Source organism: Accipiter gentilis, chromosome 15 (genome assembly GCF_929443795.1).
Source record: "Accipiter gentilis chromosome 15, bAccGen1.1, whole genome shotgun sequence".
Taxonomy (NCBI): Eukaryota; Metazoa; Chordata; class Aves; order Accipitriformes; family Accipitridae; genus Astur; species Astur gentilis.
The window spans coordinates 21,237,165-21,264,583 of NC_064894.1; the positions used below are offsets into that span (position 1 = coordinate 21,237,165).

Consider the following 27,419-nt stretch of genomic DNA (forward strand, 5'->3'; position numbering starts at 1 on the left):
AAAGAAAATGGGATTCTTGCTTTCCAATGCACACTATATAATAGACTGATTTAAAATCAGCTTGGAAATTTCACAAGGAATTTGGTCTAACGAAACTCAGAAGCAGAATCGTCACTGATTTCCACAGGATCAGGATTTCATCTTTGGCTGGTAACTGCCTTCTGATACCACGTACCCCAGTATCGCTGTCTGGTAGACTAAATGCGAGCAGCCCTATTGATCCAATCAGCCACCTTTATTCACCTGTTTAAGATGTTTGCAGAATCCACATCGAGCACTACTGAACCAGGTTTCTTTACCAAAAATACAGGTTTTCACGCAAGAAATATGTGCTTTCACAGTTCAGTATATGTATTTAATGTTAGGGTCTCCATAATGTAAATACCAGATTTATTTTCTCATAACTTTTTGTAGACGTTCAGATTGATGCCATTGTATGACTGACAAATTTATGGCTTCCATAGATTCTGATATTCTGTCTCTCCTTACAAGTTCATGAGCTACCATTAAAACCTGAAAGTGTTACTTTTTATTAGTCATTCCCTCCCCAGTAACAAGTGGCATAATTAGACGGTTTCCAAAACTTATTTTGGTACCTACGATGTGTGTCAGATAACAACTGAGCACTCTAAATGCATGAACTTCTGTGTTGACAGTTGATGGTCCTCCATATGCTATCACTAGAAGAACAACTTCCCAAGAATATGTAGTATAATAATATGCAACATATAAAGGTAATAACAGTTCTAGAAAAGTAGGAATCGTGACAGTTGCAGAAATAATCTGCTGTCAGATGAAGAGATACTATTATTAGGACACAGAGAGGTAGAACTTTTGTATCCATCCCAAGCCTGTACTAGAAACTGAGAAAAACAGGATATGCTCTAAGACCATGGCTTTCATCTGGTGGTTGATGAGGTACTGGTGGACTGGAGGCTGTTTTTAAGGAGCTTACCAGAAGTAACTGAGAAAAGTGAGCCTACCATCAGGAGGCATAAGTTCACGTCTCCATTCAAAGATATTTGGAAAAATACCGGAAAAAAAACCCTAACTGAAAGCCACTGGTTTTGGTGATCAAGAAGCGAGGATCAGTATGCAGAATTGGTAGCGAGAGGGCTGGGAAGTGCTTAAATTTACAACCAAACCTTCAGCCGTTAGTCAGGAAAACCGGAATGACAGATTTGATCCTGAAGACGTTCGTTTTGGTCTGCTCACTGTAACTTGCTGAACACAATTCACACCATTTGGGCTTGCAGATACACTCTCCAAAGTCCCTTCCAATACTAAAGGAAATTCTGTTTATGTTGGGAGTTTGGGATTAATCTTTTTGTCAGATTATTAACTCAGCCTGTTAAATTTATGCAGCGAAACAGTGCTTTATTACAATATCTATAGTAAGTGTTGAGAAGTAGCCTTCTTATGTTTCATGGAACAAGAACCATTTGAGGCAATACTCTATTTAGCAGAAGTTCTAGGGTTTTCATTAAAACTCTGCTATCAGCTCTACAGAGAAACTAGTGATAAGTGCTAATACAAGAATGAATTTTGCCTTTTTTATCAGAATGGCTTCATGTACCAGCAAGGTAGTGGTGATTCAAAGCAGAATAGTTGTCTGAGGTTGGCTTGCTTTTTCCAGCTAAAGGTTTCAAAGAGCTCCAAGGCTACATGAGATTGTGTAGCCTTCCCCTTGCATTGCCTGTCTTATCCCTACTGTGTGAGAGAATACCGTGAGATTCTGGGAATATCTCCCGTACTTGATGAGAGCTCAACCGTACCGATTTGTTTGTGATAGAATACGGTGAACAAATCATAGAGATGAGGTCGCCGGTGGTGATGGGGCGCAGAAGGAGGGAAATTCCCTTATTAAGCACCATCCTTTGGAGGTCACCTGTGGAGTCGCAAGTCAGTTTCCCCAAGTTTCAGATCTCACTGTATTTTAAAATATTACAGATGAGAAACAAATAGATCTCAGCTTCTTCTCATGCTTGCTGCTGGTGAGTCTGAGGCCAGACCTTGTGTTCCTGGGCTGCGCAGAACGGACCGAGCCCATGGCATGACCCTCTCTGCGGCTGACTCCTGCAGCTCCTCGCTGCCGGCAAAGCCTTCTCGAGGGTCTCCGCGAGGTCCTGCCGCTCTGCGAAAACGAACAATCGGATCTGTTTTTTTCCAACATCTGCCTGATTCTTTCAGGCAGCGAGGGGAGTGGCAGCACCTTCGCTTCACAACGGCCGTGACCTTACCGCTGCGGATGGGCTCTAGGATTTTACAGACTGAAGTCTGGTTGCTATCTCGCCTTTTGATGCTCGCTGCTCTCACAGCTGAGACTATGCAAAATCCCAGTTTCTTCCCCTTCTCCATGCCACAGGGGAAAACGCGCTCCGTGTCTCTAATCACTCTGCCATCTGAAGCAGGCAAGCAAGGCTCATTGTAGTCACGAAACGAGCAAAGGAGTTCTGCTCAACTTTTCATACTGAAAAATGTCAGTGATTTAAGCTTCAGAAACAGAGAATGTAAATTAGACATTGTTGCACGCAAAACGAACTTATCTTTGACAGGCTAAACAGAGATTTTTATGGGGAGCCTACTCATACCCACACGGAACGCAGTTTATCTTTCAACCGTGGGTTGTTGTTTTTTTTTTAGGGAAAAAAAAAAAAAGATTATAATTTTAAGGTGTACCACAATCATAGTGAGAAACCCCGTACAATTACAATTTTGACTAACGGAACAATGGACACCCCCGTACCGTACCGTACCGTATTGTATCGGGTAATTAGGGACTGCCAGGGAGCGGGAAAGCACAACCCAGGAATAATCAATGTACCCCCCACAGCGCGTACCGTAATCCGGCACCTCGCCGCTGAAGCGCGTCCCACCGAACCATTCATCCTCACCCCCCAGGCGCGGATAAAGGGAAAAAAAAACCCAGAGGAGCAGCCAAACCTCGGCACGGCGGAGAGCCCCGTCTGACCGCGGCGGGGACGGGACGGGACGGCACCGGCACCGGGACCCGACGGGACGGGACGGGCGCCGGGGGAGCGCGGGGCCGACCACGCTGCGGGGTGGTGGGGGTTGGGGGGCAGGCCGGGCGGACCCCCCGCTTGTGCGTGGGACACACACACCCACACCCACCCCCACGGCCCCCCCCCCCCCCATGCCGGCCGGGGGCGGGGGCGCGCCGCCCCCCTCCGCTCCGCTCCGCCCGGTGCTCGCCGCGGCGCTCCCCCCCCCCCCCCCGCCCCGGCTCCCATGGCGGGCAGCGGCGGCCGATTCGGTGCCGGCAAGCCCCGCCCGCCGGCGGGCCGAGGCCGGCCTCCCCCTTCCCTCCGCCGCCCCCTCCGCGGCAGCCCGCCAGCAGCGCCACAGCAGGCGCGGGGCCGGCTCGCTCCGCGCTGCCTCTCGCCCGCCCGCCCCGCCGCCCCGCCGCGCCGCGCCGCTCCCATGCAGGCCGGCGGCGAGGCAGAAGATGGCTGACTCGCCGGGGCACCCGCGCCCCTGCCCGCCCGCGCCCCCCGCCCGCCCGCCGCCGCCGCCACCGCCGCCGCCACCGCCGCCGCCGCCGCCGCGCTCCCCCCGGGCCCTCCGCGGCGCCGCCTGCCACCACTGAGAGCCGCCGCCGCCGCCACCCCCCCCCCCCCCCCCTCCGCGCCCCTCCCGGCCCCCCCAGAGCACCAGCAGCCATTTCATCTCCACCACCAAGTAGGCGCAAAAAATGGCAGAAATGGAGAAAGAAGGGAGACCTCCCGAAAATAAAAGGAGCAGGAAGCCGGCTCACCCGGTGAAGCGGGAGATCAACGAGGAGATGAAGGTAGGTGCCCGTGATGGGGAAGGGAGCGGGGGTCCCCCCCCCCGCGCCCCCCTCTCCCGCCTCCGTGCATGGCGATGAAATAAGAAAGGATCTCTTGTCATTTTTTTTTTTTTTGTAGGATGCACTGAATGTGTCTCAACTCCGCCTCCTGGGCTGAAAACAGAGACGAATTCACAGGCTGCAAATCCTGTTCATTGACCAGCTTTGATTTATTTATTTTTTTTAAAATAACTCTCCCTCGTTGGGCTTTTAAGCTCCTTGGGTGCCAGTGACGAGCCTTTTTTTTTCTTCTTCTTCTTTTTTTTCCCTTTTTTTTTTTTTTTTTTTTTTTCCTCTTTCTATAGCCATCCCCTCAGGTAGCTGGGAAGCCCTAAAGTTAGGAAAGAAAGGGACCTCTTTTAAACACTGCATTTCTCTCCTTTTTCAGTAGCCAGCTGCAACCGTGTAATTAAATTGTCAAAGTGAAATGTTACGGTCTGAGCCGCGCATCCTTCTCGCACTCGAGCGCGGAGACCCCTTTTTCTCTCCTTCTCCCTCTCGCCTCCTCCTCTGCTTTTCCGTGCTCCGCTTCGCAGTTCGTCACGGCGGCAGAGGTGTTGCGGGAGGGCGGCTGTCCGCGGGCTGCTTGGCGTGGAAGTGTATTTGTCGTGCGGAGGGGCTGTCCTGCCGGATAGGAGCCGGTGCCAGTCCAGCTGTGCGCTTCAGGCGGCTGCTCCAGATGTTAGGATGGCTGCGATCGCACAAAAACCCACGTTATTTCGGGGCTTCTTTTATCATTAGGTCGCTGCTCCGGGCTTGAGCGGTCCTGGGTTTTTGCGTCTGTTTTCCGCGTCTGTTCCGTGTCCGTTTGGTTTACGTCTCTAATTCCCCAAAGTTGGGAACGACGTATTGCGAGACTTGGGCTGAACTTGTTGTTGTTGTTTAATGTGCAGATAAAGTGACTAAAACAGCATAGTCTGGTTATGAGATAAAGCTGCTGACATTTAATTTGAACATGTAATTTATTAAAAGGCTGATTGTAAGTGGAGGACTGCCTGGAAAATGTCACACATTCAGATAGTACGTGTACCATATAGGCGAGCATGTAAATACGCATGATGCCTAGCGAAAACCCCTTTGCTTTCCGGAGCATTGATCTTCCCATGTAAAATTGAACGGGAATGCACAGTCCCCTCCCCTCTCCCCTCTTTTGCACACCACTAATTTCGGTTAGGTGCCCTTTCCTGCCTAAGGCAGGCGTTCTTGCTCCTGCTGCCTGCGTAATGAGCATGCACACAGTTCTGCGTGCACATCAACTGGAAATGTGGACAAGAGTAGTATTAGGGGAAGGAAGAAAATAACGTGTCGGTGCATCTTTTTGGAAACAGACCGTGCTAGTTTTGGGTCCCGAGGAGCGCTATTATTCCTTGCGAGATATATGGCACATCCTATTTTCGGAGAGGGCTCTGTGCAGGCGCGGAACAGTAAGGGTCATTGCTCATTGTAATCCCACATGGTTTTGAGGACTGCAGAGGTCTGTAGTATAGGGCATTGGCCCCTTAGAGCATCGCCTAACGCGACCTATATGGATTGCAGCTTTTAAGTTTCATAGGTTCTAGAATTACAAATTAGCTAATTTTAATCAAAACATGTGAAATGTTATCCTGGCTGGATATAAAGGCTGACTGTGCTGGATCCTCTGGGTTTGTTTTGTTTACTTTGGCTGCAGGCACACTCAGCGGTTTGGGAGATAGTTGTTCTTCTACAGTATAACAGATGTTTGTCTGAAAGGGTGAGGAAGAAACAAAAACAACATTGTGTGAAGGAGAAAAATTACACAATTTTAAACTAATGCTTTGGTATTAAGCACTGGCGTTAACCTTCATGTAGAGAGTCTCTCTTTTTTAATCGTGGGTAGCTGCTTAAGGCTAGAAACCTCAAGATTTCAGCTGACTTAAAAATTAAAGGTGGGTAGAAATGGCATTTTGAACCCATGTGATTTCTGGTCGAGAGCGAGATAGCTGGTGGCAGAACCTTTCACAAAACACACGTCACCTTTCAATGTAAACTATGCTATGTATACCATGCGTTTTTGGTAGGACAGTTGTCTGCTATCATCCAAGACGGGGAAGGAGAGGGGGGGAGAAAAAAAAAAAAAAAGTGGTTTGAATTTTTGACCGGTTGAGAAAGTTAAAATCCTGTGGCGATCATTTACTCTTTTTCTTTACTGATGAATTAAGATGTCTGGTCGTTCTTCATAAACCCGAGGAATACAATAATGTAACAAATTGCTTACATTGTGCAAAAGGTTTGCAGCGGAATGACAGAGGGAGCACAATGTGCCCTTGTGTAGGTTCATATCTGTAATGTTCAAACAGGCTGACTGTTTCCCTTCATCTGAACTGCTTTCATCTGGACCAGTGTAAAATAAGCTCTGGTAAGTAATCACGGCAGAGCAGAAAGAAAGGAATGTATACAGCAATAGACAGCCTAAGCTGTAAAAACTGTAACCCGAGTATCAGCAGCAGATCAGATATCAAGGCTTTAAGGTAGGGGAAATGAAAGAGATGAAGGGGAGGAAAAGACAAGAGAGGGAATGGAAAAGTCAGCTTGGAAAGTGAAGGAGAAGTAGGAGGGCCCCCTCAGGGAAATTTGGCTCAGGGATTAGGGAATTTTATCATGGTGTACAGTGACCTACTCAGGTTTCAGCCCACGTTGGATCAAATTGCCTCCCTTTGCTAGCAGAAAGAAAAAGGGCTGGTCTATATGTGATTTTTTTTTTTTTTCCCCTTCAGATAATGAAAAGGCCATTGGTACAAGTGTCTATTTTAAGTACAGCAAATACCGCTCACTATGAATGAGCAATAAAATTACCTCATCATGGAGACTTCCCTCAAGATTTGCCGTTTGATACGGTCAGATATTTACTCAAGAAGGATCACACCACCTAAATGCTTGGTCTGGTGTCTTCCAACAGTAGTGTCACAGCTCGGTTTTAACTTGACTGGATGGATATTCGGGTTGCTTGCTCTTCCCTTGTGACAGATATTAAGTTACATTTTTGTTATGGCTAACCTAATGTACATGATAGTTATAACAAATTTTAATTTGATACAATGTTGTGTGCAAAAAGTACATGGCTCTGCACAGTTTTCTGATATTACATTTCAATGAAAAAATATATTCAGGAGGAACTGTTTCGTTTCGCTGTGACCTTCACAGCCTCTCCGTCTTTTTTCTAGTTACTTTTTTCTTTTGTCCCCCATCCTCCTTCAGATGATACTTTCCATTTTTTCTTCCAGAGGTAGCATTGTTCACCTCGCGCTTTGGAGGAAGAGCAGACAGTTATTCTGAAATTCAGTTCAGTGCCATTTCTCACTCGCTGGTGAATAACAGAACACCCAACAGATCCAAAGCTATCGTAATCAGGGAACCCAGTACTATTTTAAGACCAAAATATTTTTTTACAGTTTAATTGATGAAGGCACTTGTCAAGGCACGGTGGTGGCTTCCCCATCCATCCCTCCTCAGCTTATTCCCGTTTGCCATCCTGCTGCCAGGCAGCAGTGCTGCTCAGGAGGAACAGCTAGGTGCTCCGCAGTGTCGGGAAATGAAGTTACATCCAGTACTGGATTGCACTGGAAGTTCTCCTGAACAAGCAAGACAATGTATCTGTGTCTGTCTGTCAGTTGAAAGGCGAGCAATTAATTTGTGCTGTAGTTTGACAGGGCTGCTCCATGTGCCCAAGGAGTTTACCATCTATAAATATTCTCAATAGCTAATTTGTATCTAAAATTGGGCTTCGTTCCTGATGCCTAGAGCTTAAGACAGCCCCATCTGTTATAGTTTAATAGTAAACTCATCAGAAGATCTTTCAGTTTAGTGTTTTAATATTCCCCATTTGGCATTTAAAAGTACTACTGTCAGAAGGAGGAAAGCAGTGGAGCAGGCGTAGCAGCGCTGCGCCTGGAGCGAGCCAGATCGCTCGGAGCGCTCCGAAGATTCCAAGGAAATGCCTCCCTTCTCTCCTGAAAAGCAAAAAATGTCTTTGGGAAAGTGGAAAAGCAGGCAGACTTTATCAATTGTACTATTTCAGGAGACCAAGGTGTGTGGGGGGGGTGTTTTGCGGAGTCTGCATGGAAGGAGTTTTGTGGGATGGCTGCAAAAGGGAGTTGTGTTGTCTGCACAGGGCGCCTCGCATGCCTGTGCACCGCAGAAAGAGTGCTTCCCCAAACAAAGCGGGTATTACAGGACCAAACGTGTACGTGGGAGGACAAAAGAAATGAAAGCATCAAGAAATTTTCCTTTCTGACAGCGTAAAGGTCTAACCATAAAATTCAATATGGCGACAACACAAATAAGCAAAGAAAGTGAGGGCCGGTAAAAAAAAAAATCCAAGTTCGTATTGTGACAATAGAAACATTTTTATTTCCTCGGTGCAGTGAAAAGTGAAAAGTGGATTTGTGGGGCTCTGCACCGAGTGGGTTATGCAGGCAAGGAAATGGAATGGAGCCACTGTGCTTCCTCCCAGATCTGAAATAAACATTCACAGTAAAACCTAGAAGAAAATGAGTCTGACAGACTCATTCTCCCCTGCGTTTCCTGCCTCCGTGTTTGCCAGGCCTCGCTCGGTGAAGCCAGGCCTTGCCCCCTGTGAATAAGGTTCATAGAGAAGGGAAGGCAAGAGGTCTACGATGGAAAGAGAAGCGTGGCTTAGCTTCAGAATGTATTAATTAGCGAAGATTTGGGAAAACGATGCATTGCAATGTAAAAAATCAAGCTGTAGGTGTACTGTTACGATGAAATGAATCCTAAAGCAGGAATAAATGTGATTATATTTTTACTGCCTAGCGTATAAGTCAGTCTCACAAAGGAGAGAAACCACAGTCTGGCAAGTCGATACACTTTTCTTCATCTTTCCCGTGAATAGGAAGCAAATTCAAGTCAAAATACCAACGAGCATAATAGTTAGTTAGTTATCCTGGCTCTTCCAGGAGGGAGGATATTTCTGTATAGTACAAGAATAGAGAAATCATACAGTTAAAACATGCAAATTACACATTGCCCCGCAGTGGTGATAAGTGGTTTGGGACTTAGCAGGGGGCAAAAAAAGAATTGCCGTCTATTAGGAAGGGAGGGCTTTGGTGATGTTGTGTGACTGGGGCCGCTGGGGCGTTTTTGGGCCAGTTTCTTTGGCAGGCACGAGCTGGTTGTGCTGCAGCCGTGGTGAATGCCCTGGCAGTTAGGCAGCTGCGACGGTGCGCTGTCAGCTAGAGGAGCGTAGGAGATTTGGCTCCGGTGGGATGTTAGCTGACTGCCTGGGTGCGCTGGCAGCTGAAGAGGTTATTGCGGTTTCCACCGCAGCCTCGGGAGCCTGGCTGCTCGGTGCAGTGCACAAGAGGCTGAGCGTGGTGTGGCGGCGTGAGCACAGAAGGACGCGGGGCAGGATTTCTGTGCTTGGCTTCTTGGCTCTGACGCTGGCCCACGCTGTGAGCGGCACCGGGGCTCGGTCTCTCGGTTTCCCCGCAGGGGGACTGAGCGTTGCCTCCCCGGCAGGGCGAAGTTAGCTTCTGTGCTGTGTTTTAGCAATGAAATCCACGGACCCCTGCAGGGCTCCCTTGGGGTTCAGTGGGATTTGCTCTGGGCTCAAGGGTCCCAGCTTAGCAGTATGATTGCTGACTTGGGATTTTATTGGTGATGGGCAAGGTTCTCCCTGGTGCGCTGGTCTTTCACATCATCCCAGCCCTCTGGCAGGGCTGCGGGGTTGGGGTGGCAGCCTCCTCCTGGCAGACCTTCCACAACCTTTTGGGGAATGAGTCTGAAAGTAGGCATGGACTAGCTCAGTGCCTCTGCTGTCCTGCTCCTGCAAAAGCTTGGTATTGCAGCTTCTTGCACATCCTCCATTTGGTCATCCACACTTGTCTTCACATCTCCTTCTCCCTGGGCTTTGGCAGGTCCATCGTCTCTCAGCTCAGCTCGTTCCTATCTAGCCTGCTTCATCGCTGCTTCTTCTGCTCTCCTGCTCCAACCTTGGGTCCCACAGTCTTGCTTTTCTCCAGCACTACTGTTACAATCACCGCCCTTCCTTTCGCTAAGCCTTTGAAGCTTGTAGTACATCTTTCAGTGAGATTCTGCTCTGCGTGGACAGGTTGTGTATTAATTGGCTTGCTTCTTTTCTTTAACTTCTTCAAGAACTGGGCTTTTTTGCTTCTTACCCTCCTCCTCCACCCCTCCCCCACCCCCATTCACACAGAGAAAAATTGTCTCATCTCACTGTTTTGTGTTTTGACTATTGCCACCACACTGGTCTCTACAAATCCCATCTTGTTACCATATCTTGAATACACGTAGATTGGGCCTACCATTGAAACGGAAGAAGGGAGAATACATGGAAACAGTGAAATAATAGCGGTCAGCTTCAGGGCAGCAGCTTCAGCAAGGACGTGACCTGTGTGACCATCATCTTGACTGACAGTATGTTAGACATCACTGCAAATGGGTATTGTAGTCGGGAGGCTGAGGGAAGGTGGTGTCGTAGTTCTGTGGATGCCCATCTATGCGAGAGAGTTAGTGTGGAAGAAAACATTTCTCAGCTTTGACTACCAGCTTGCTAAGGATGGGATGATCCTCTTGGTTTGCTGTGTATAAAATGCTGTGTAATGAAGCCCTGGCCATTAGCCACTGAGAGAATAGTATTAAGAGTGATCAGCACCCTTGTAATAGGTGAGATAAATTATGAAGGAAAATAGCTTGTCTGTTTATCCAAGCATCCTTGTTGAGAAATCACAGTGTTAAAAAGGTGCTTACTTTTGTTACTGCTAATATGCAACCTCATTGTACTCTCACTGAAGTTAGTAGGAAAGACCTCAGTGATTTTTTTTTTTTTTTTTGAGTCAAGTCTCTAGGATGGGTAATTTCAAAATCAAATGTATTTTTTGTCATTGTGAGTGTTCATTTTTGTGCATCACTCATCGTGGACAGTAAAAATGAGACTTGAAAGGTGCTTCAACTTTGTGCCGTTACAAACCCAGCGATCACGTTGACTAGATTCTGAAGAGACATATACATGTATGAATTTTCAGGAAAAATAAACATATATACAGCCTTGCTTACGTATCCCTTGACAAGTAATTAGAAATTACTCATTGCCTGAGTTGATCAACAGTGCAAATAAAACAGAAAGCATCCACAGGAGGCAAATTTAGAGCTACTCAATTAATTTGGTTGCATGGGGTTTAAGTCAGGAAGACTTTGTCAATTGGTCTCTACCTTGCTAGATTAGTCTCCAGAGCTGCATCTCCATTGTTGAAATTTAGCAAAGCAAAGGAAGCTGGCAGAGCTTGCCTTTGGGCCTCCATGGACCCCTTCAGGTCATTCTGGGTGAGCTGCAGTGGTGAGGTTTCACTCCCCATCTCTTGGTCATTTCGTTGTTGGATTCCATGGGTTAGAGACAGGGTTGGTGCATTGGGACTTCCAGCACTGAGAAGTTTTCTAAGAAGCTAAAGAACAAACAAGCAAAAACTTTAGAAAAATTTCCCATTTTTGCTAGTATTTAAAACACTTAGAACACTGTGTTATTCAAAGGAGAGTTTAAATATATATTTTAGAAATGAGCGTGGGTGTTAGCCACATTACACTGCATTGTACTCGTTGCAAACTGTAGTAGTGACGTAGTTCAGATGTAATGGGCTGTTGTACTTATAACGCTGACACTAGAGGTAGAGGTGGAACGATGCAGTGTTTTCCAGCAATTTGGGGCTGCACAGGACAGCCACGGAATCGAGACTTCCAGCAGGAGGTCAAGTGAAAATGAAAGGGGGAAAAAACAAAAGGAAATTGGTGCTCTAGGCAGGGGTCTGCTGTGGTTTTTTGTTTTGGTTTTTCTTTTCCTGGAATGTGTGTTTGTAGCACAATTGCACAAATGATACTCCTGGAAGAGTACAAATTGCTTGTGTTTATTGCTTATAGCTGCTTTACAGCGCTCCTTGAGTGACAGGAACACCTATGCAATCTGGTGTGATGAATGAGCCAGGAGCAGTGTAGCGCTCTGACGTTCTGGGGCAGAGTGCCTGCTGTAGCTTTGGATTCGGAAGCAATTATCATCTGATTAATTTTATTTATTTATTTAAGTGACTGGAGAATTGCTGTGTTCTATCATTAGACTTGCTCCCACTCAAAAATTAAGCTACAGCAGTTACTAGACAAAATCTAGCAACCTGCAAATTTGACACGTACCATTTGTTTTGAATTGGTGTCGTATTCTCCTTATTCCTTCACTGGTAGCCAGAGTCCCGGGAGATGGTGCTTATCAGGAGCATTATTTTAGATGTCAAGATCTTACAGGAAAATGAAGTTTGGAATTTGTTTTAAAGGAGTGATAATAAAAAAATGTGGAGACCAAATAGAAAGGCTTTGTGTGTGGCTTTTTTGTTTCATTTTATAGTTGTCATACTGTTTTAAACTGATCTTTGCCGTCGCAATAATTCATTAGCTGGTTTCCTTTGGTAGTTTCCTAAATCCGTAAGCTGTAGAGCTCCATGGCACTATTTGGTTTCAGAAAGCTTTGTTGCCTGCCTGTGGATTTCTTAACTTACTCCACTAAATCTCCTGGCCCAGTAATGAGCATTTTCTACAGAAATATTTTTGCCACGTGACCTGGAGGATGTGTTTTTAATAGAATTTGAGAGTTATGACAGTCATGTTCCATATTTTGCATTTCCATACAAACATAAAATGTAACCACACGGCTGCTTGGAAATCGGTTTGAAAATAAATATGGCAAAACTGAGAAAGGTTTTCTTAAACACATATAAGAGATGTTTGCGTGAAACATTATAGTAAAATGCTTTCATGGTGAAGGGTTTTTAAGTGGTTTGACTATGCAAAGGCTTATAACTCTGAGGAAAAATGTCTTCGCTGTGATTTTATTTGATTTGGTTCATGGGCACCTCAAGGAACTGTAATTGTGTCAGTGACCTGCTCCAGCTGAAAAGACTGTACGCAGTAAGATTGATTAACTGCTGGTTTTCTGTTATTCTCTTGCTGCAGTCTTAAATATTTTATGGCAACACAGACAAGTTTGTGTGACGAATGTATGTTAAAATATTTCTGACATTGAATGCCAGAGCAAAAGTCATAAATAACTCTCCTTTTCATTTTCTTTAAATTACAGACGTATGAGTCTCTGTCATAATTACATGTGCCAGTTGGAGATTTAAATGCATTACACTTTATGCACTTGACTTATGAAACGAACATTAGTCTTTGAGGAGGTGGGCCAAACCTGACACTTCCTCGTGTAGCACAGATACAGTTCGATTTATGCAGTCCTCCCTTCCTTCCAAGTGCTTATTGATTACATAAATAAGTAGGTAATTTTTCTCTTTCAGAACTTTGCAGAAAACACTATGAATGAGCTCCTTGGCTGGTATGGTTATGATAAGGTTGAATTGAAAGATGGAGAAGATATTGAATTCAGGAACTACTCAGCAGATGGGGAAAGCCGCCAGCACATTTCTGTTCTCAAAGGTAATAAGACTTCATGTTTCTGTGTTCATGCAAAGAAGGATTAATATCCTAACCTGTCTGAATTGGCGTGGATTGGGAAGTGTGTTCTGCTGCTTCCTTCGTGGTTGGTTTACATAAAAATATTGGAGAGTGCCTTCTAGTATCAGGAAGCCAGTAGGGTACAAGGAAAATCACTTAAAAAAATTGCTGTTAGTAGGCACTTACTAATATATCTTCACAAATAATAACTTTGGTGAGTCGGTTGAAAGTCATGTACCTGTGTGTCATGGTTTATCCCCAGCCAGCAACTAAGCACCAAGCAGCCGCTCACCCACTCCCCCCCACCCAGTGGGATGGAGGAGAGAATTATGGAAAAAAAGTAAGACTCATGGGTTGAGATAAGAACAGTTTAATAGAACAGAAAGGAAGAAACTAATAATGATAGTAACAACAATACTAAAATGACAATAATAATGATAATAATAATAATAATGGATTGGAATGTACAAAACAAGTAATGCACAATGCAAGTGCTCACCACTCACTGACCGATGCCCAGTTAGTTCCTGAGCAGCGATCCCTGCCTGCTCAACTCCCCCCAGTTTATATACTGGGCATGACGTCACACGGTATGGAATACCCCTTTGGCCAGTTGGGGCCAGCTGCCCTGGCTGTGTCCCCTCCCAACTTCTTGTGCCCCTCCAGCCTTCTTGCTGGCTGGGCATGAGAAGCTGAAAAATCCTTGACTTAGTCTAAACACTACTTAGCAGCAACTGAAAACATCAGTGTGTTATCAACATTCTTCTCATACTGAACCCAAAACACAGCACTATACCAGCTACTAGGAGGAAAATTAACTCTATCCCAGCTGAAACCAGGACACTGTGCTACCAATAAACTGCTCACAACTGGAAAAAAGAGGGAGCAGTGTGGCTTTAAGGAGCCCTTTTGCTTTCAAAACTAAGGCTTTTTGGCCTATGGCTTTTTAAAATGCTGGAAGACTTTGAGCTGGAATATTCTCAACACATCTAGGAACGAGCATGAATGTTCACAAAAGGTTCCTCATCCATGTTTGTGCTCTCCTGTCTTCTGCACGTGCTGTATAAGTTCTCCGGGGATGGAATTTGTTTAGGACAGTGCTGGATCGTCATGATTCAAAATGTGAACGGTGGATCCGGTCTGTTTGTTCAGCCGTTCAGTTGCTGCCTTCTGACTCCTCAGTCACAGGGGATGGATAGGGATTTGGCATCAGAGTGAAGAGTAGGAAATTGCTGCGTCTTGACTTACCCAACAATTGTTCCTCAAAGGTGAGGTAAAGAGAGGAAATTGCGGCAGCTTTATGCCCTTGGACTGCCACTTGTCACTGCGTTTGTGGCCAGCAGCGTTTGGGTTTTCTTTTTGATGGCCAACAGCAGCACTGTATTCAGTGAGTGCTGCAATGAGTACTGATACCAGAGAGACCAGTTCTGAAGGAGAGATGGCTAGAAAAAAAGGTGCCAAAATTAGAGGTAAGGTTAAACAACCCAATTGTGTTAAAATTGAATGTTTGCAGCTTGTTAGTTCTATAGTGGCATTGGTGATCAATATTTATTTTTCATTGAAAGTGCAATGTCATTAAGCCACCTTTGAAGAAACTTGTTCCTGTGTAGTATTGTGATTCATTTATTTATGTCTTAATAGATAGATCTTTTATTGAGTGATTTGTGGCTCTGGTCTATGCCTGATGAAATTTGTGACATACGTTTTTTTCATAGACACATGATACAAATCATATGTTTTATTTACCAAAGATGTTCAATACTTGTGACAGGTAGAAATTTTTGGTGTATGTAGTCTATGGGAGGGAAAAAAGTGTATTACTTTTTCTGAGAGATAGGAGGAGAGGGAATAATAAGAATTAAGTCCTGCCCCATAGCTAACTGAGGTGCATTAGAGAAATTGCTACAAATAAGAATCCTGAGGTGATTTGGGATTAAAGAATTAGAATAATAACTTTTATCATTTCATGCATACTTTGCTGTATTTTCAATATTCTGTTCCTTTCTTTAAATCCTTTCCACTACTACTCCTCCTCATATTATCGATAGAGAATTAGTAATTCTTTTATTTTTCAGTTTATGCTTCTTGCATTGGTGAAGTCACAGTACACTGACTGACCACCATGCAAACAGTAGAACTAAAGGACAGGAGTAGGGTGTCATTGATTAAATCAGGTGTGCTAAGGATATGCATGACAAAATAATCCCACCTTTTTTGGGGGGGTGGGGGGGGGGAGAAAGGTGTGCGTTTGATTTTAAGAAATGGAGCATTTCTGAAAAATACTGGAAAGTATCCATTTTTTGAAAGAGAAAGTATCTGGGGGGGTTTGTGTACTCTTCTTGTATTAGGGTAAGTAATTTAACGAACAGATTGGTGAAAGTATGTAGGGTCATTTAAGAAATATATTTGTCATACTGTACAATGTGTTCTTTGTGTTTTACAGAAAATTCTTTGCCAAAACCAAAATTACCTGAGGACAGTGTTATTTCACCGTACAATATAAACCCAAGCTACCCAGGGCTTGCCACAGGAAATGGACTTTCAGACTCACCAGCAGGGTCGAAGGATCACGGGAATGTACCTATTATTGTCCCATTAATTCCACCACCTTTCATAAAGCCACCAGCAGGTAAATCCTAATGAACATTTAAAAATGGTTACTGTCATTGACACGTCCTGAGGTTTCTAGATCATGACGTTTTAGTAAGAGGGCTGATTTCAAAATGTTTAAAAACCAGTCACAGGGAACTTCCTGAAAAACTTCTGCAGATGCAATAACAGACTTGTGCTGCTTGTGACACTGCATGCTGGATTATACTCTCAGCACTTCAACAACATCTGCTTTTAGAAGAAAAAAGATTTTGTTCTGATGAATAAAGACTTTAAATAAATTAATGGAAGATGATTAAATTAAAAATAGGCTCCACGAAGGAAACAGTGAAAGAGACAAAGCCATCAAATCAATATCATGTCTTTATATCAGGTTAACAACCTCATCCCGGGAAAACTGTCTCTTGATTCTCATTGAAATCCCTGACCGTTGTCTCTTGAGGGTTTAATATGATCTTGACTCTACCCAGGAGACTGCACTGGGATGTTTTACATTTTCATTAGATTTTTATCAGGAGTGATTTTATAACATGCCATTTCTCAGAGTTTGCATGAAAAATGATTTATTCGACACGGCATGCTGCTTACCGTAATCTGTGAAAGTAACTCTTACAGCTACACCAGGGTGATTAATTGCTGTGTTATTGTTTACTGCTGTACAAGGCGCAGTAATTGGTGTATTTAGATAGGAGCAGGCTCAGTCCTGCTTCCGTGGACGTCCCTGGGTGTCATTCTGGGTGCTCTTGGGTGACCGAGGCACCGAGGGATACGGGGTGACCTGCAATACCTGCCCAAGAATGGGACCTCTCCGCACACAGGGAGGCAGCTTGGCTAAAGAGTCCCCACCAGGTGTGAGGACGCTTCTGCAGAGGCAGAACAGCTTGTAGGGTCAGGTCCCAGATGTTAGATGGTCACCTCTGCCCTTCGCTGCATTGACTAAAGGTAACTGTAAAATACCGATTGGTCCGAGAAGGTGTTTGCCTGTTGACAGTCATGAGATAGACTACAGTTGCCCCTCCCAAATTATTTTTATGATATTGAGTTTTATCTCTAAAGAAGTGTGCTAATATGCTATGAATAATTTTCAAATGTTGCTCAATATTCATTCCCTGCCAAAGACTTTTCATCTATTTTATACGATATTTGCTAATTACCAAAGCTATTTGGGCCCATTCCTGCAGCCTTTACACAGCTAAAGATCTCGGGCCATATGGGCTGGATCCTCAGCTGTTGTTGATTTGGCCCTAAAGCTTTAATCAAGGGCTTGTGCCATCCCAAGCTATTTTCTCCTCCAATCTGAGTCATGAATGAATCCAGAATGCTGAATTTGTAGTACGCGAACACAAGGCTATAACATGCATTGTGCAAACTGCCACAGTTGCTGGATTTTTATGACATCAAACAAACAGGAGGAGATGGAACTATGAAGTAGAAAAACAAATTACTGCACCAGTAGTTAAGTGGACACAGGGGAACCTTGGCCAAGTCAACTGCCTTCTGTTCTTTGCCCATCCACCTACCACGTGTGATCCCGTGTTCAAATGTACCACTAAGGGTAACGTGCAGAGAAGGCTTTTCATAAGTATTTTCCAACTTCAGGTTTTTAATTTATTAATTCGTAATGAATATCGTTGTTTTAATTGCATAGGGGATATGAATGCATAATCTCTGCCTCCTCTGACTTTATCCCATGATCAGTAATGAGCGCTAGATTACCATGACTTCTGAGCAGATGAGCATATTTATCTCACCTTTGTTTTAGAGAGCAAAGTTTGGGAGGACCAGAGGGGGAGGAGAACCACAGCCTTTGTGGGATTTGCAATAAGCATCGGTAGTAATTGTTTTGTTTTATCTTAGGGCGTAGGTGCCCTAGTCATGATCACCCCAAAGAGCCTGGCAAGAAACAACTGGTGAATACAAGTAGAAAAGGGAGTACAAAGGAGCCAGGAGAGCCAGTGTGCGAGGCAGTGGTCTTGGCACTGCACTTTGACACCGTTTTGTGGGCACTACATCAAAGCAGAAAACTTCAGAGTGATACAAAGCCAGACAAGAGTAACTCTGGGGATGTTTTCTTGGAGCCCCTCACAAGCACAGGGGACGAATTTGGAAACAGCACAAAGGTGCTTCTTTGAGTTGAGCAGGCAAATGAAAAAGACTCACATCATTAATTGCTAAAGCTGAAAGTCAACATTTTCAATATGGGGGAGAGGCAGGCTATGGCTGACCTGCCACAAGAACAGAGGCAGCTTACATTTGTTCGAGTTAATAAATGAAGAAAGGGGACAGGAGGAAGAGGCAGAAAGGGTCCCAGGGAAAGCTTCAAGGTTAAAATGCTGGGCAAAAAGGGATCTTTGCAGCACACTTTGAGTGGACGCGCGTAGGACAAGGTTACGTTACAGGCCAGAGAGAAAAGCAGGTGGTGATGCACTGTAGTGACCAAGATGCTGAGAATCGGGATGAGTCCAGACTTTGTGGATGGATGGGGAAAGCTTTTAGATATTGTACAGGAGAAAAATCTACAATATTTAAATATAGCTCAAAAGAGAGTGCCCACAGATGAAAATGATATCTAAATCATGAACCTGAAGGACAGGAAAGATGATGGTGCAGTCCACTGTTATTGAGCAAATAATATGGAGTGAGCACTCAGGGAGAAATTATTAAGACTTTAATTCTTGCCGTATTGATCTTGAACTGAAGGGTCAGCACCACTAAAGAAGTGTCAGGGAGACAGGCTGAGGTATTCATTTGGACAGGAGAGCAATGGTCTGGAGAGGATAAGCAGATCCAAGAAACAGTCACTGTGAATTATTAGTTGAATAATTTTTGCAGATAAGATTCTATACAGATATGAGGGAGAAGAGAAAGAGCAGAGGATGGGGAATGCTCACAGAAGCCTGAAGGGAGAAATAGGAAGGATATGCTGCAATGTGCACCGATGGAGCAATTGCAGAGGTACAAAAAACACTGGGGGAAGACAGAGTTAGGAAGCCAAGGGAGAGAGGATTTCCAGGGAGGCAGATATGATTCTTGGTATCAGAAACAGCTACCAGCTCAAGAAGGAGGAGGAAGGAGTACTGATCCTGAACTATGTCTAGGAAGCAGTCATTGAAGATTTCAGCAGATTAGGTCTTCCTTGAGCATGCTGGAAAATTTTGAACAGTTTCCTAGCTGCATTCATATTTTGTATGAACAGGCTAAAACCTTGAACAGTTAACAAAGTTAGCTTTTTTTCCCTCGTGCTTATTTTACAGTAAAGTGGGTTTTTTTCTTTTGAAAACTGAATATTTTTGAGCAGTCCGACTAAAATTTTATCTCCAAGCTGTTCAGCTTTCTGTTTTAGTCAAATGAAATATTAGGTAAAAATTTGCTTATACAATCCTGGAAAACATTAGACTGCTACCTGAACAAATATAAACAGCTCTGATAAAGGCACTCTGTCCTTGCTGTACCCCAGAATTACATCCGAAATAGGCTGAGTTAAATGCATGGGCTTTACGTGGTGCACTGACTGTCTACAGACTCAGGTTATGGCATGTCAGTGGAAGATACTAAATCCAGTCATGGGAAGCCTCAGCAAGAAGGAAGCCAGTTACTCAGATCTGGAGACTGTTGGCAAGAACATTCTGCTAATCTGTACCACCAGGCAGATAGACCACACTCAGGCAGTGCCCAAATCAAATGGGACTTTATCAGTCAACATCAGCCATCTGATCTGCATCTGGAAGCAAATAAGAAGTCAGTGCAGCCTCCAGAGGGTTGGTGTGACAGTCTCCTTGTGTCTGATAACCGTCCTTCTTGCCCAGCAGGCTGGTAGCTACATTTAGTGCCGGCAGCAGATTCTGAGTGATTTCAGGGTTAGTCTCAAGTACAGCCCATTGCAATAAACTGATACTAAGATTAGTTCTTGATGCTAGAAGATTCTTATTTTCTACACAGCAACTTAAAGAAATTAATCTTTCCAATTAAAAAATGACATAGAAATAGCAAGAAACAGAAGTGCAATAGCCAGGAATGAGCTAGAAATAAAAATCCACAGCTGTGCAGGGTATATGGCCGTAGTATGCAGCATGCAAACATCCTGACTGTTACTCTGCAGCCCCTAGTGATGGAGTAAATCTGAGAGGGCGCTTAGGGTGGCTCTACCCTTCTATTCAGACAAGTTTGGACGGCTGTTGTTACATGGGATGAAGGAGGGCTAAAATCAAGACTAGGCAAAGAAGAATGCAAAAAATTCTTTCAATGCAGGTGAGAACATGCTGCCTCCTTCCCCTGGCACCCACTGGAGGCTACAGTGTCTCAGTTTCCCCATTTTTTTAAAGTGTGCTCTTTGGTTTACTTTCTCTTGTGATCCCCATGGCGGTGCCTTGGTAGGGGAGGTACAACTGCAGTTTGGTCTAGCCTTTGAGCGCGGGTGTCAGCAAAACCCTTCCCTTTCCTGCCTCCTTCTGTGTACAAGTGATGCACAGAGCACGCCTGCTGTTCTAAGCATCCCGAACAAGAACCAGCTCCCTGCCATGCTGTGCTGTGAGGGGAGGTCACTGTCAAGGGACGCGGTGGAAGGGGATGCAGAGAGGATGATATCGTGCAGTTGACTGAGCTTTCCACAGGGGAAAGAAGTACAAGGGAAAAATAATGCTCCCTCCTAGGGTTTTCACAAGATAATAAGTACATTTGGGAAAGGAAGGGGGATTTAAATTCTCCAACCTGCAGATCAGTGTCTCTACATAACGTTTGGTTCAGTGATTTCCAAATGGTAATGATTGGAGTTGTACCAAAAGTTATCAGAAACACATGAAAGTGAAGACGGAATGGGCTGGAGGAACAGTATCTGGTGAGGCAAAAGGTCTTGAAGGAAGAGCACAGGCATTTCCAGTGCTGACTACCTTGTAAAATAGGCCTGTGACCTAAGTTGGCAAGGCAATATCATATTCAAATACTAAAGTGAGTAATTAGGTATTTTATAGATAGGAACAAGTGATTTTCTGTGTTATAGCTTAACATAACTTCAGAATAAAAGTTTATGGGATTTTTTTGGTAAATGTAAGTGCACATGAGTAACTTGGTGCAACACGTGGGATTAAGCAGAGTCCCTGCCCTATGAACACTCTGGAATTGCCTGCTGTAACCTCTCTCGATATTTAAATTGTATTGGAGGAATCTGGAAGCATAAAAGATGCTTTAAATGGTAATTAGCAGGGCAGTAAAAATGAATTCCAAGATCATCTGTCTAAATTCACCAAGGAATTGGTTCTATGCATTACCAAGATGTCTGATTCCGGGCAGAACCCAGTAGCAGTTTTCCTTAAATAAAGACCATATTATCAGATCTAATTAAGTCTATATATTGAGGAAACTTTCATTTTACTGCGCTCTGGATCCTGCTTCAGTATTTCCTGAATCTTAGTCTGGTTGCTGAACAGCTTTACAATTTCTTTAACTGCAGGTTTAGCTCTCTAATAAAGACCACCGCAACAAATCCTATAGTCACTACTCTTCAAATTCTTTCTCTTGTTTTCAGTTTGAAACATCATCTAATTTACACTGATCATAGGGTTATTAGTGACTGGGTTTTAAAATGCCAATGGTTGCCAGGATGCCTGCCCCATCTAGCCCACTGTTGATGTCTTTTGCTCTCTGCGGAGGGCCAAGTGTTTCCTTTGTGCTAAAAGGAAAATCACAAAGTCCACATATGTGCTTTAATAGCATATATTCAAAATACACAGGGAGTTCCCCCCCTATTAGCTGAAATAGGTGCTTTTTTGTTTGCATGTTTAAAACCTGCCTAAATGCCAGCTTTTATTTGTGTTGTGCATTCAGTCCTTACTGAACTATGCATGAGAATGTGCCTCAGCTCATGCATAGAAAATGTAGGCACGCCGTGGTTCCCCAAAATGATTTTTTAAAAGGAGCTGGGACACTTTGCTTTATTGGCAGAGTAGTGAACTTCAAGAGACGGGTCCTTAAAAGGAAACGCATTGTAGAGCCCCTGAGGTATTTCCATAGTGATGGTTGCAGCAAGCTTTCTATTGTCAGCCCTATTTTTTTATCTTCCTCTTGTAATTACTTTTTCCAAGGTACTTTTTGTACCTTAAGTTTGTCACCCCCCCACCTATTTAGAGGAACAGCACTTAATAAGTGCTATCACAAGGGGGATCTGCAGCAATGTCTTGGGAGTTTTATTTGTTCATTTTTTACTTTGAGATTAATCAGATAAAGCATCTCGGATGTAAGAAAAATGACTGTAATGGTGCTTCTTCTCTTGCTCGGGATCATCAGCCTCAGGAACTGCTTTGGGGTGAAAAATCTGAATACATGCTACTTCGTTTTCTTCAGTGGCAAGCTGGGGTTTCAGGAGTGGCAGGCGGGTTACTCAGAATTAAACATTCTGAAATCCTGATAGGTCCCAGTGGACAGAGTGAGCCCTTCTTGTTAATGCTGCAGATGCTAGAGTCAAGTTAAGATCTAGTGTCTTTAAAAAGGAAGTTTTGCAGCTTTTCATTAGAAAGTAGTAGTGAAAGCAGCTAAAATATTTAAAGAGGTATGCCAGTGGATTGAGTGCAGTTCCCATCATGGGGTAAAAGGGCTATTCTGGTCCCGTCCCCCCCCCCCCCCCAAAAAAAAACAAACCCTGGGATCCAAACTGCCTCTGTGAGGGGATGGGACATAGCAAAGAGAAAAAAAGAGAGGAAAACAGAAGAAAGCGGTAGTGGGGAGACATGGCTTCTGATAGCTGTGGTGGAAGGAAACTCATGCCAGGAAGAGATGGGTGGTGGGGAGACACCAAGGAGTGATGGGGTGCCAAAATATTTTCTGTATCAGATCACAGGTACAACAACAGCCAAGGTACAGGTTTCACACAGGCTCACTCAGTCGAGGGGATGTACCCTTTGAGATCTCAGTCCCAAACCCTGTGCCCTTATGGTCTTCCTTCTGCACAACAGGACTTCTTCAGTACTGTGGTTGGGCACCTTCAGGAGTGGGATTTTCTTCTTCCCAGAAGAGTTGAGTATCTCCCACTGAATTTCTTGCAAGGAAATGTGGGAAGCAAGGTTTTGGAGGATCCATCCTGCCCATGGATCATCATAATCTGCAGGATTAGAGCCTTAGCTGCATTTAGTTTCACCCAAATTCTTGAAGCTGGAGTTAAAATTGAAAATACATATTAGTTCAAAACGGTATTAGTAGAATGTTGCAGCCTAAAAGTTAGTAACTGGTCAGGATTTAAGTCCAGAGTTGTGGGGATTTTAGGATCATCCTGCTAAACACTGTAGGCCATGCTGGTTTGCTTAGATCAAGGGACAGAGCTGTACACGATAGATTTATTCAATTGTACTCATTGCCTTCCTTCTCTTCCCCCCACCTCTCCAAATTATGGCTCCATATAAGATCGATTAGTGTAAACTGCTGCTCATTGGGTTTAAGAGGAACAATTTTCTGCAGCTTCTTCACACTGGTTTGAAAGGAAAAAAAACAACCAAACATTCTGCTTAATTAAGACCTAAAGAGGCGGTGCAAACTTTTGATGATTAATTGAAGCATGCTTTAGACTGATGCATATTTAGTTATTATAATGTGATAATTTTATCTTGTTATACAAACTACTCCCTTTGGGAACATGATTTAACACTGCAAACACTCCGTGTTTATTGCATTGTTCATTATGAAAAATACACAGGCTAAAAACCACAAGGAGATGCATCTGAACAATATCTGTGCGGTGGGTGCAGGGAGTACTTCTTCCACCTGTAATGACACAACCCAGGGGCAGAAAAACACAGTATTGGAACTCCCACAATAGCTCTCCCTATGAAGAGTTGAGAACTCAGAAAGGCAGAGGCTGGAAATTCAGATCTTGTATTGTATGTGGAAGGAATATGTCTTTCTATTACCTGGTGTAATTACAGAAGACAGCAGTACGGATGTTCTGCTGAAAACTCTCCTGTTACTATTCAGTTGTCCTCTGTGCTGACTCCTCTTTGACTCACCTGTATAACTACCCACACTACCTGTCATAAGCGTGACAGATCCGAGAACATGCTAAGCACATTGCAAGAGCAGGTCATAAAGTTGCAAGCCCAGATGGAGAAAAAAATAATTTTCTTTCATTTCAAAATGATCTGTACCAGTACTTGCAAATATTATTTTTGTACTTTGCAAATGTGTCAGCCTAGCTATGTGAGTCCTGAAAGTGAATGATCTTCATCAGAAGTGCTGCTCCAGCGAGAGCTCACATGATGGGCATAGGCATGCTGTCAGGATGAGCTCATGTTACTCAAGCAGATATGCTAAGCTAGACTACCAGCGAAAGTTCGTCTGTAAGCAAAGGAGTACATTGCTGATGGAGTATACTGATGCAGTTACTGTGGGGAAGCTTTCTTAGTGCAGACCTAGTCAGAGAAAGTTTGGAATAAAGATTCAAGACAGATGAACAGTCTCAAAGTACTGGATTTGAAATTCCCCGCTTCCCTGTGTTCTCGTCGCAGCAGGTTCTTCTTGCTGAGCACCCTAGGGACAGGGATTTGATACATTTTCCTCAAAGAAGTGCAAGAGTCTGGTAAAGTGGTTTTTAAAGAATTTGGCCTTATGAAACAAAGATCTGTGAAAAAGGGAGAGGAATTTTATCTTGAATGGAAGGTATGAATTTCTGGTTTCAGATTATTTGAGTTTGTGTCCAGCAAAAGACAGCGATTAAATCATGAGGCTTTGGCTTATTTCACACAGTCTTAATGTTTTGAGTTTAAGTTATTGCTTCCCACTGCTGTGGATTTTAATGATAGAAATACATGGACTGTTACTATTCTGTTAATGTTGCAGTCCTCTTTTTGGGTCACTAAGCTGTAATGAAACATCCCTATTAGTTATTGTCGTGGTTTAACCCCAGCCAGCAACTAAGCACTATGCAGCCGCTCACTCACTTCCCCCACCCAGTGGGATGGAGGAGAGAATTAGCGAAAAAAAGTAAAACTCGTGGGTTGAGATAAGAACAGTTTAACAGAACAGAAGGGAAGAAAATAATAGTAATAAAATGAAAATAATAATAATAAAATAATTGGAATATAGAAAACAAGTGATGCACAATGCAAGTGCTCACCACTCACTGACCGATGCCCAGTTAGTTCCTGAGCAGCGATCCACCCCCTCCCCCACCTCCCCCCAGTTTATATACTGGGCATGGTGTCACACGGTATGGAATACCCCTTTGGCAAGTCTGGGTCAGCTGCCCTGGCTGTGTCCCCTCCCAACTTCTTGTGCCCCTCCAGCCTTCTTGCTGGCTGGGCATGAGAAGCTGAAACATCCTTGACTTAGTCTAAACACTACTTAGCAACAACTGAAAACATCAGTGTGTTATCAACATTCTTCTCATACTGAACCCAAAACACAGCACTATACCAGCTACTAGGAGGAAAATTAACTCTATCCCAGCTGAAACCAGGACAGTTATTTTCACAATGTCTGCTCAGACCTCTACTGCAACCAATGTCAAGAAGAAAAGCACACGATCACGTTCGGACCTTTATCATTGTCCCCAGCTGTCATCCACAGCCACAGGCCGTGGCTCTGTACCTATCCCAGGTGCCAAGATCGGGTCCTTTTCTCTGCTGGTCTTAGTTTCACTTGAAGCTGAAAGAAAGGATTTGATTTTAGAGCAAGTCTTCCTCCCACTGGGCTGCACAAGTGTATTGGGTTTGTGTGGCAAAGTTGTGGTAGCAGGGGGGCTACAGGGGTGGCTTCTGTGAGAAGCCCCTAGAAGTTTCCCCCATGCCCGACAGAGCCAGTTCCAGCCGGCTCCAAGACGGACCCGCTGCCGGCCAAGGCCGAGCCCATCAGTGATGGTGGTAGTGCCTCTGGGAGAACAGATTTCAGAAGGGGGAAAAGTTGCAGCGGCACAGAAACTGCAGCCAGAGATTGGAGTGAGGACGTGTGAGAGCACCAGCCCTGCAGCCCCCCAGGTCAGTGCAGAAGGAGGGCAGGAGATGCTCCAGGCGCCGGAGCAGAGATTCCCCTGCAGCCCGTGGTGATGAAGACCATGGTGAGGCAGGCTGTGTCCCTGCAGCCCAGGGAGCTCCACGGGGGAGCAGGGGGATGCCCAAAGGAGGCTGTGACCCCATGGGAAGCCCACGCTGGAGCAGGCTCCTGGCAGGACCTGTGGCCCCGTGGAGAGAGGAGCCCACGCTGGAGCAGGTTTTCTGGCTGGACTTGTGACCCCGTGGGGGACCCACGCTGGAGCAGTCTGGGCCTGAAGGACTGCAGCCCGTGGAAGGGACCCACGCTGGAGCAGTTCATGAAGAGCTGCAGCCCATGGGAAGGACCCACTTTGGAGAAGTTTGTGAAGGACTGTCTGCTGTGGGAGGGACCCCACGCTGGAGCAGGGGAAGAATGTGAGGAGTCCTGCCCCTGAGGAGGAAGGAGCGGCAGAGACAACGTGTGATGAACTGACCCCAACCCCCATTCCCCGTCCCCCTGCACTGCTGGGGGGAAAGAGGTAGAGAAAACCAGGAGTGAAGCTGTGCCTGGGAGGAAGGGAGGGGTGGGGGAAGGTGTTTTAAGATTTGCTTTTATTTCTCATTGCCCTACTCTGGTTTGATTGGCAATGAATTCATTTTCCCCAAGTCAAGTCTGTTTTACCCATGATGGTAATTGGCAAGTGATCTCTCCCTGTCCTTATCTCAATCCGTGAGCCTTTTGTTCTACTTTCTCTCCCCTGTCCAACTGAGGAGGGGAGTGACAGAGCAGCTGCGTGGTGCTTAGTTGCTGGCTGGAGTTAAACCATGACAACAGGGCTCCTGTTGATGGTTTGTAGGGAATTAGTCATGTGATACTGGATATTTTGGTTTTTTACCTGCTGAACTGCATTACAAGAAGTTACAGTTGCATCAAAAATTGACTGGGGCAAACCTATACCTGAGGGAGCAAAGATGACTTAAGTCAAAAGTGACATATTAATGTACTATCCCAGGGAGCTCATGCTCTGAACCCCCTTCTGAAGTACTGCTGTTTCCTGGCTGCTTTACCTGGCCATACTCGGCTAATCCTTTTGTAGCAGTATTCCCAAGTCTATTAAATGGAAGGGGCATCTAGTTTTATTATTGCTGTTACTATTAAAAGGATTATATTGTATATGACCACTCTGATGACTGGGGCGAGAAGGGAGTAGAAGAGAGAAATAATTGAAGTTCTTTGTATTTAGGCAGACTCTTTCCCTCCCTTTCTCCCTTTCTTCTTTCAAAATGATGAACGTTTTGGTTAATATTGATGATGCCTCCTGGATATCAGCTGTCTCTTCCTAGGAGTGCAGACAGTGGCTGGAAGCAGTAGTTTCTAGACCATTTTCTGCTGTTCTACTGACTGTCAGATCCATGGACCACAAGTAAAGCAATGCTACTTCAAAGGATTCCCTGTGAGGTGGTAGTGATGTTTTGCTGGTCATGGCATGAGAAGACAACAATGTGACAGACTAGGTGCCTCTCCTCTC

General features: G+C 44.7%; 1 protein-coding gene across 2 annotated transcripts in view; it reads left to right on the forward strand.

The window, feature by feature from the left end:
- The first annotated feature begins 3,578 nt into the window (after positions 1-3,578).
- SOBP (sine oculis binding protein homolog) overlaps positions 3,579-27,419 on the forward strand; it is a 117,277-nt gene continuing 93,436 nt past the window's right edge. Inside the window, exons 1-3 of one of the 2 annotated variants that reach the window (XM_049818027.1) lie at positions 3,579-3,808; positions 13,177-13,315; positions 15,777-15,962. In XM_049818027.1, coding sequence (XP_049673984.1) covers positions 3,713-3,808; positions 13,177-13,315; positions 15,777-15,962 — 421 coding nt within the window. In that variant the 5' untranslated portion in view covers positions 3,579-3,712. The remainder of the gene's footprint in view (positions 3,809-13,176; positions 13,316-15,776; positions 15,963-27,419) is intronic. The other variant, XM_049818026.1, reaches the window with a different exon arrangement.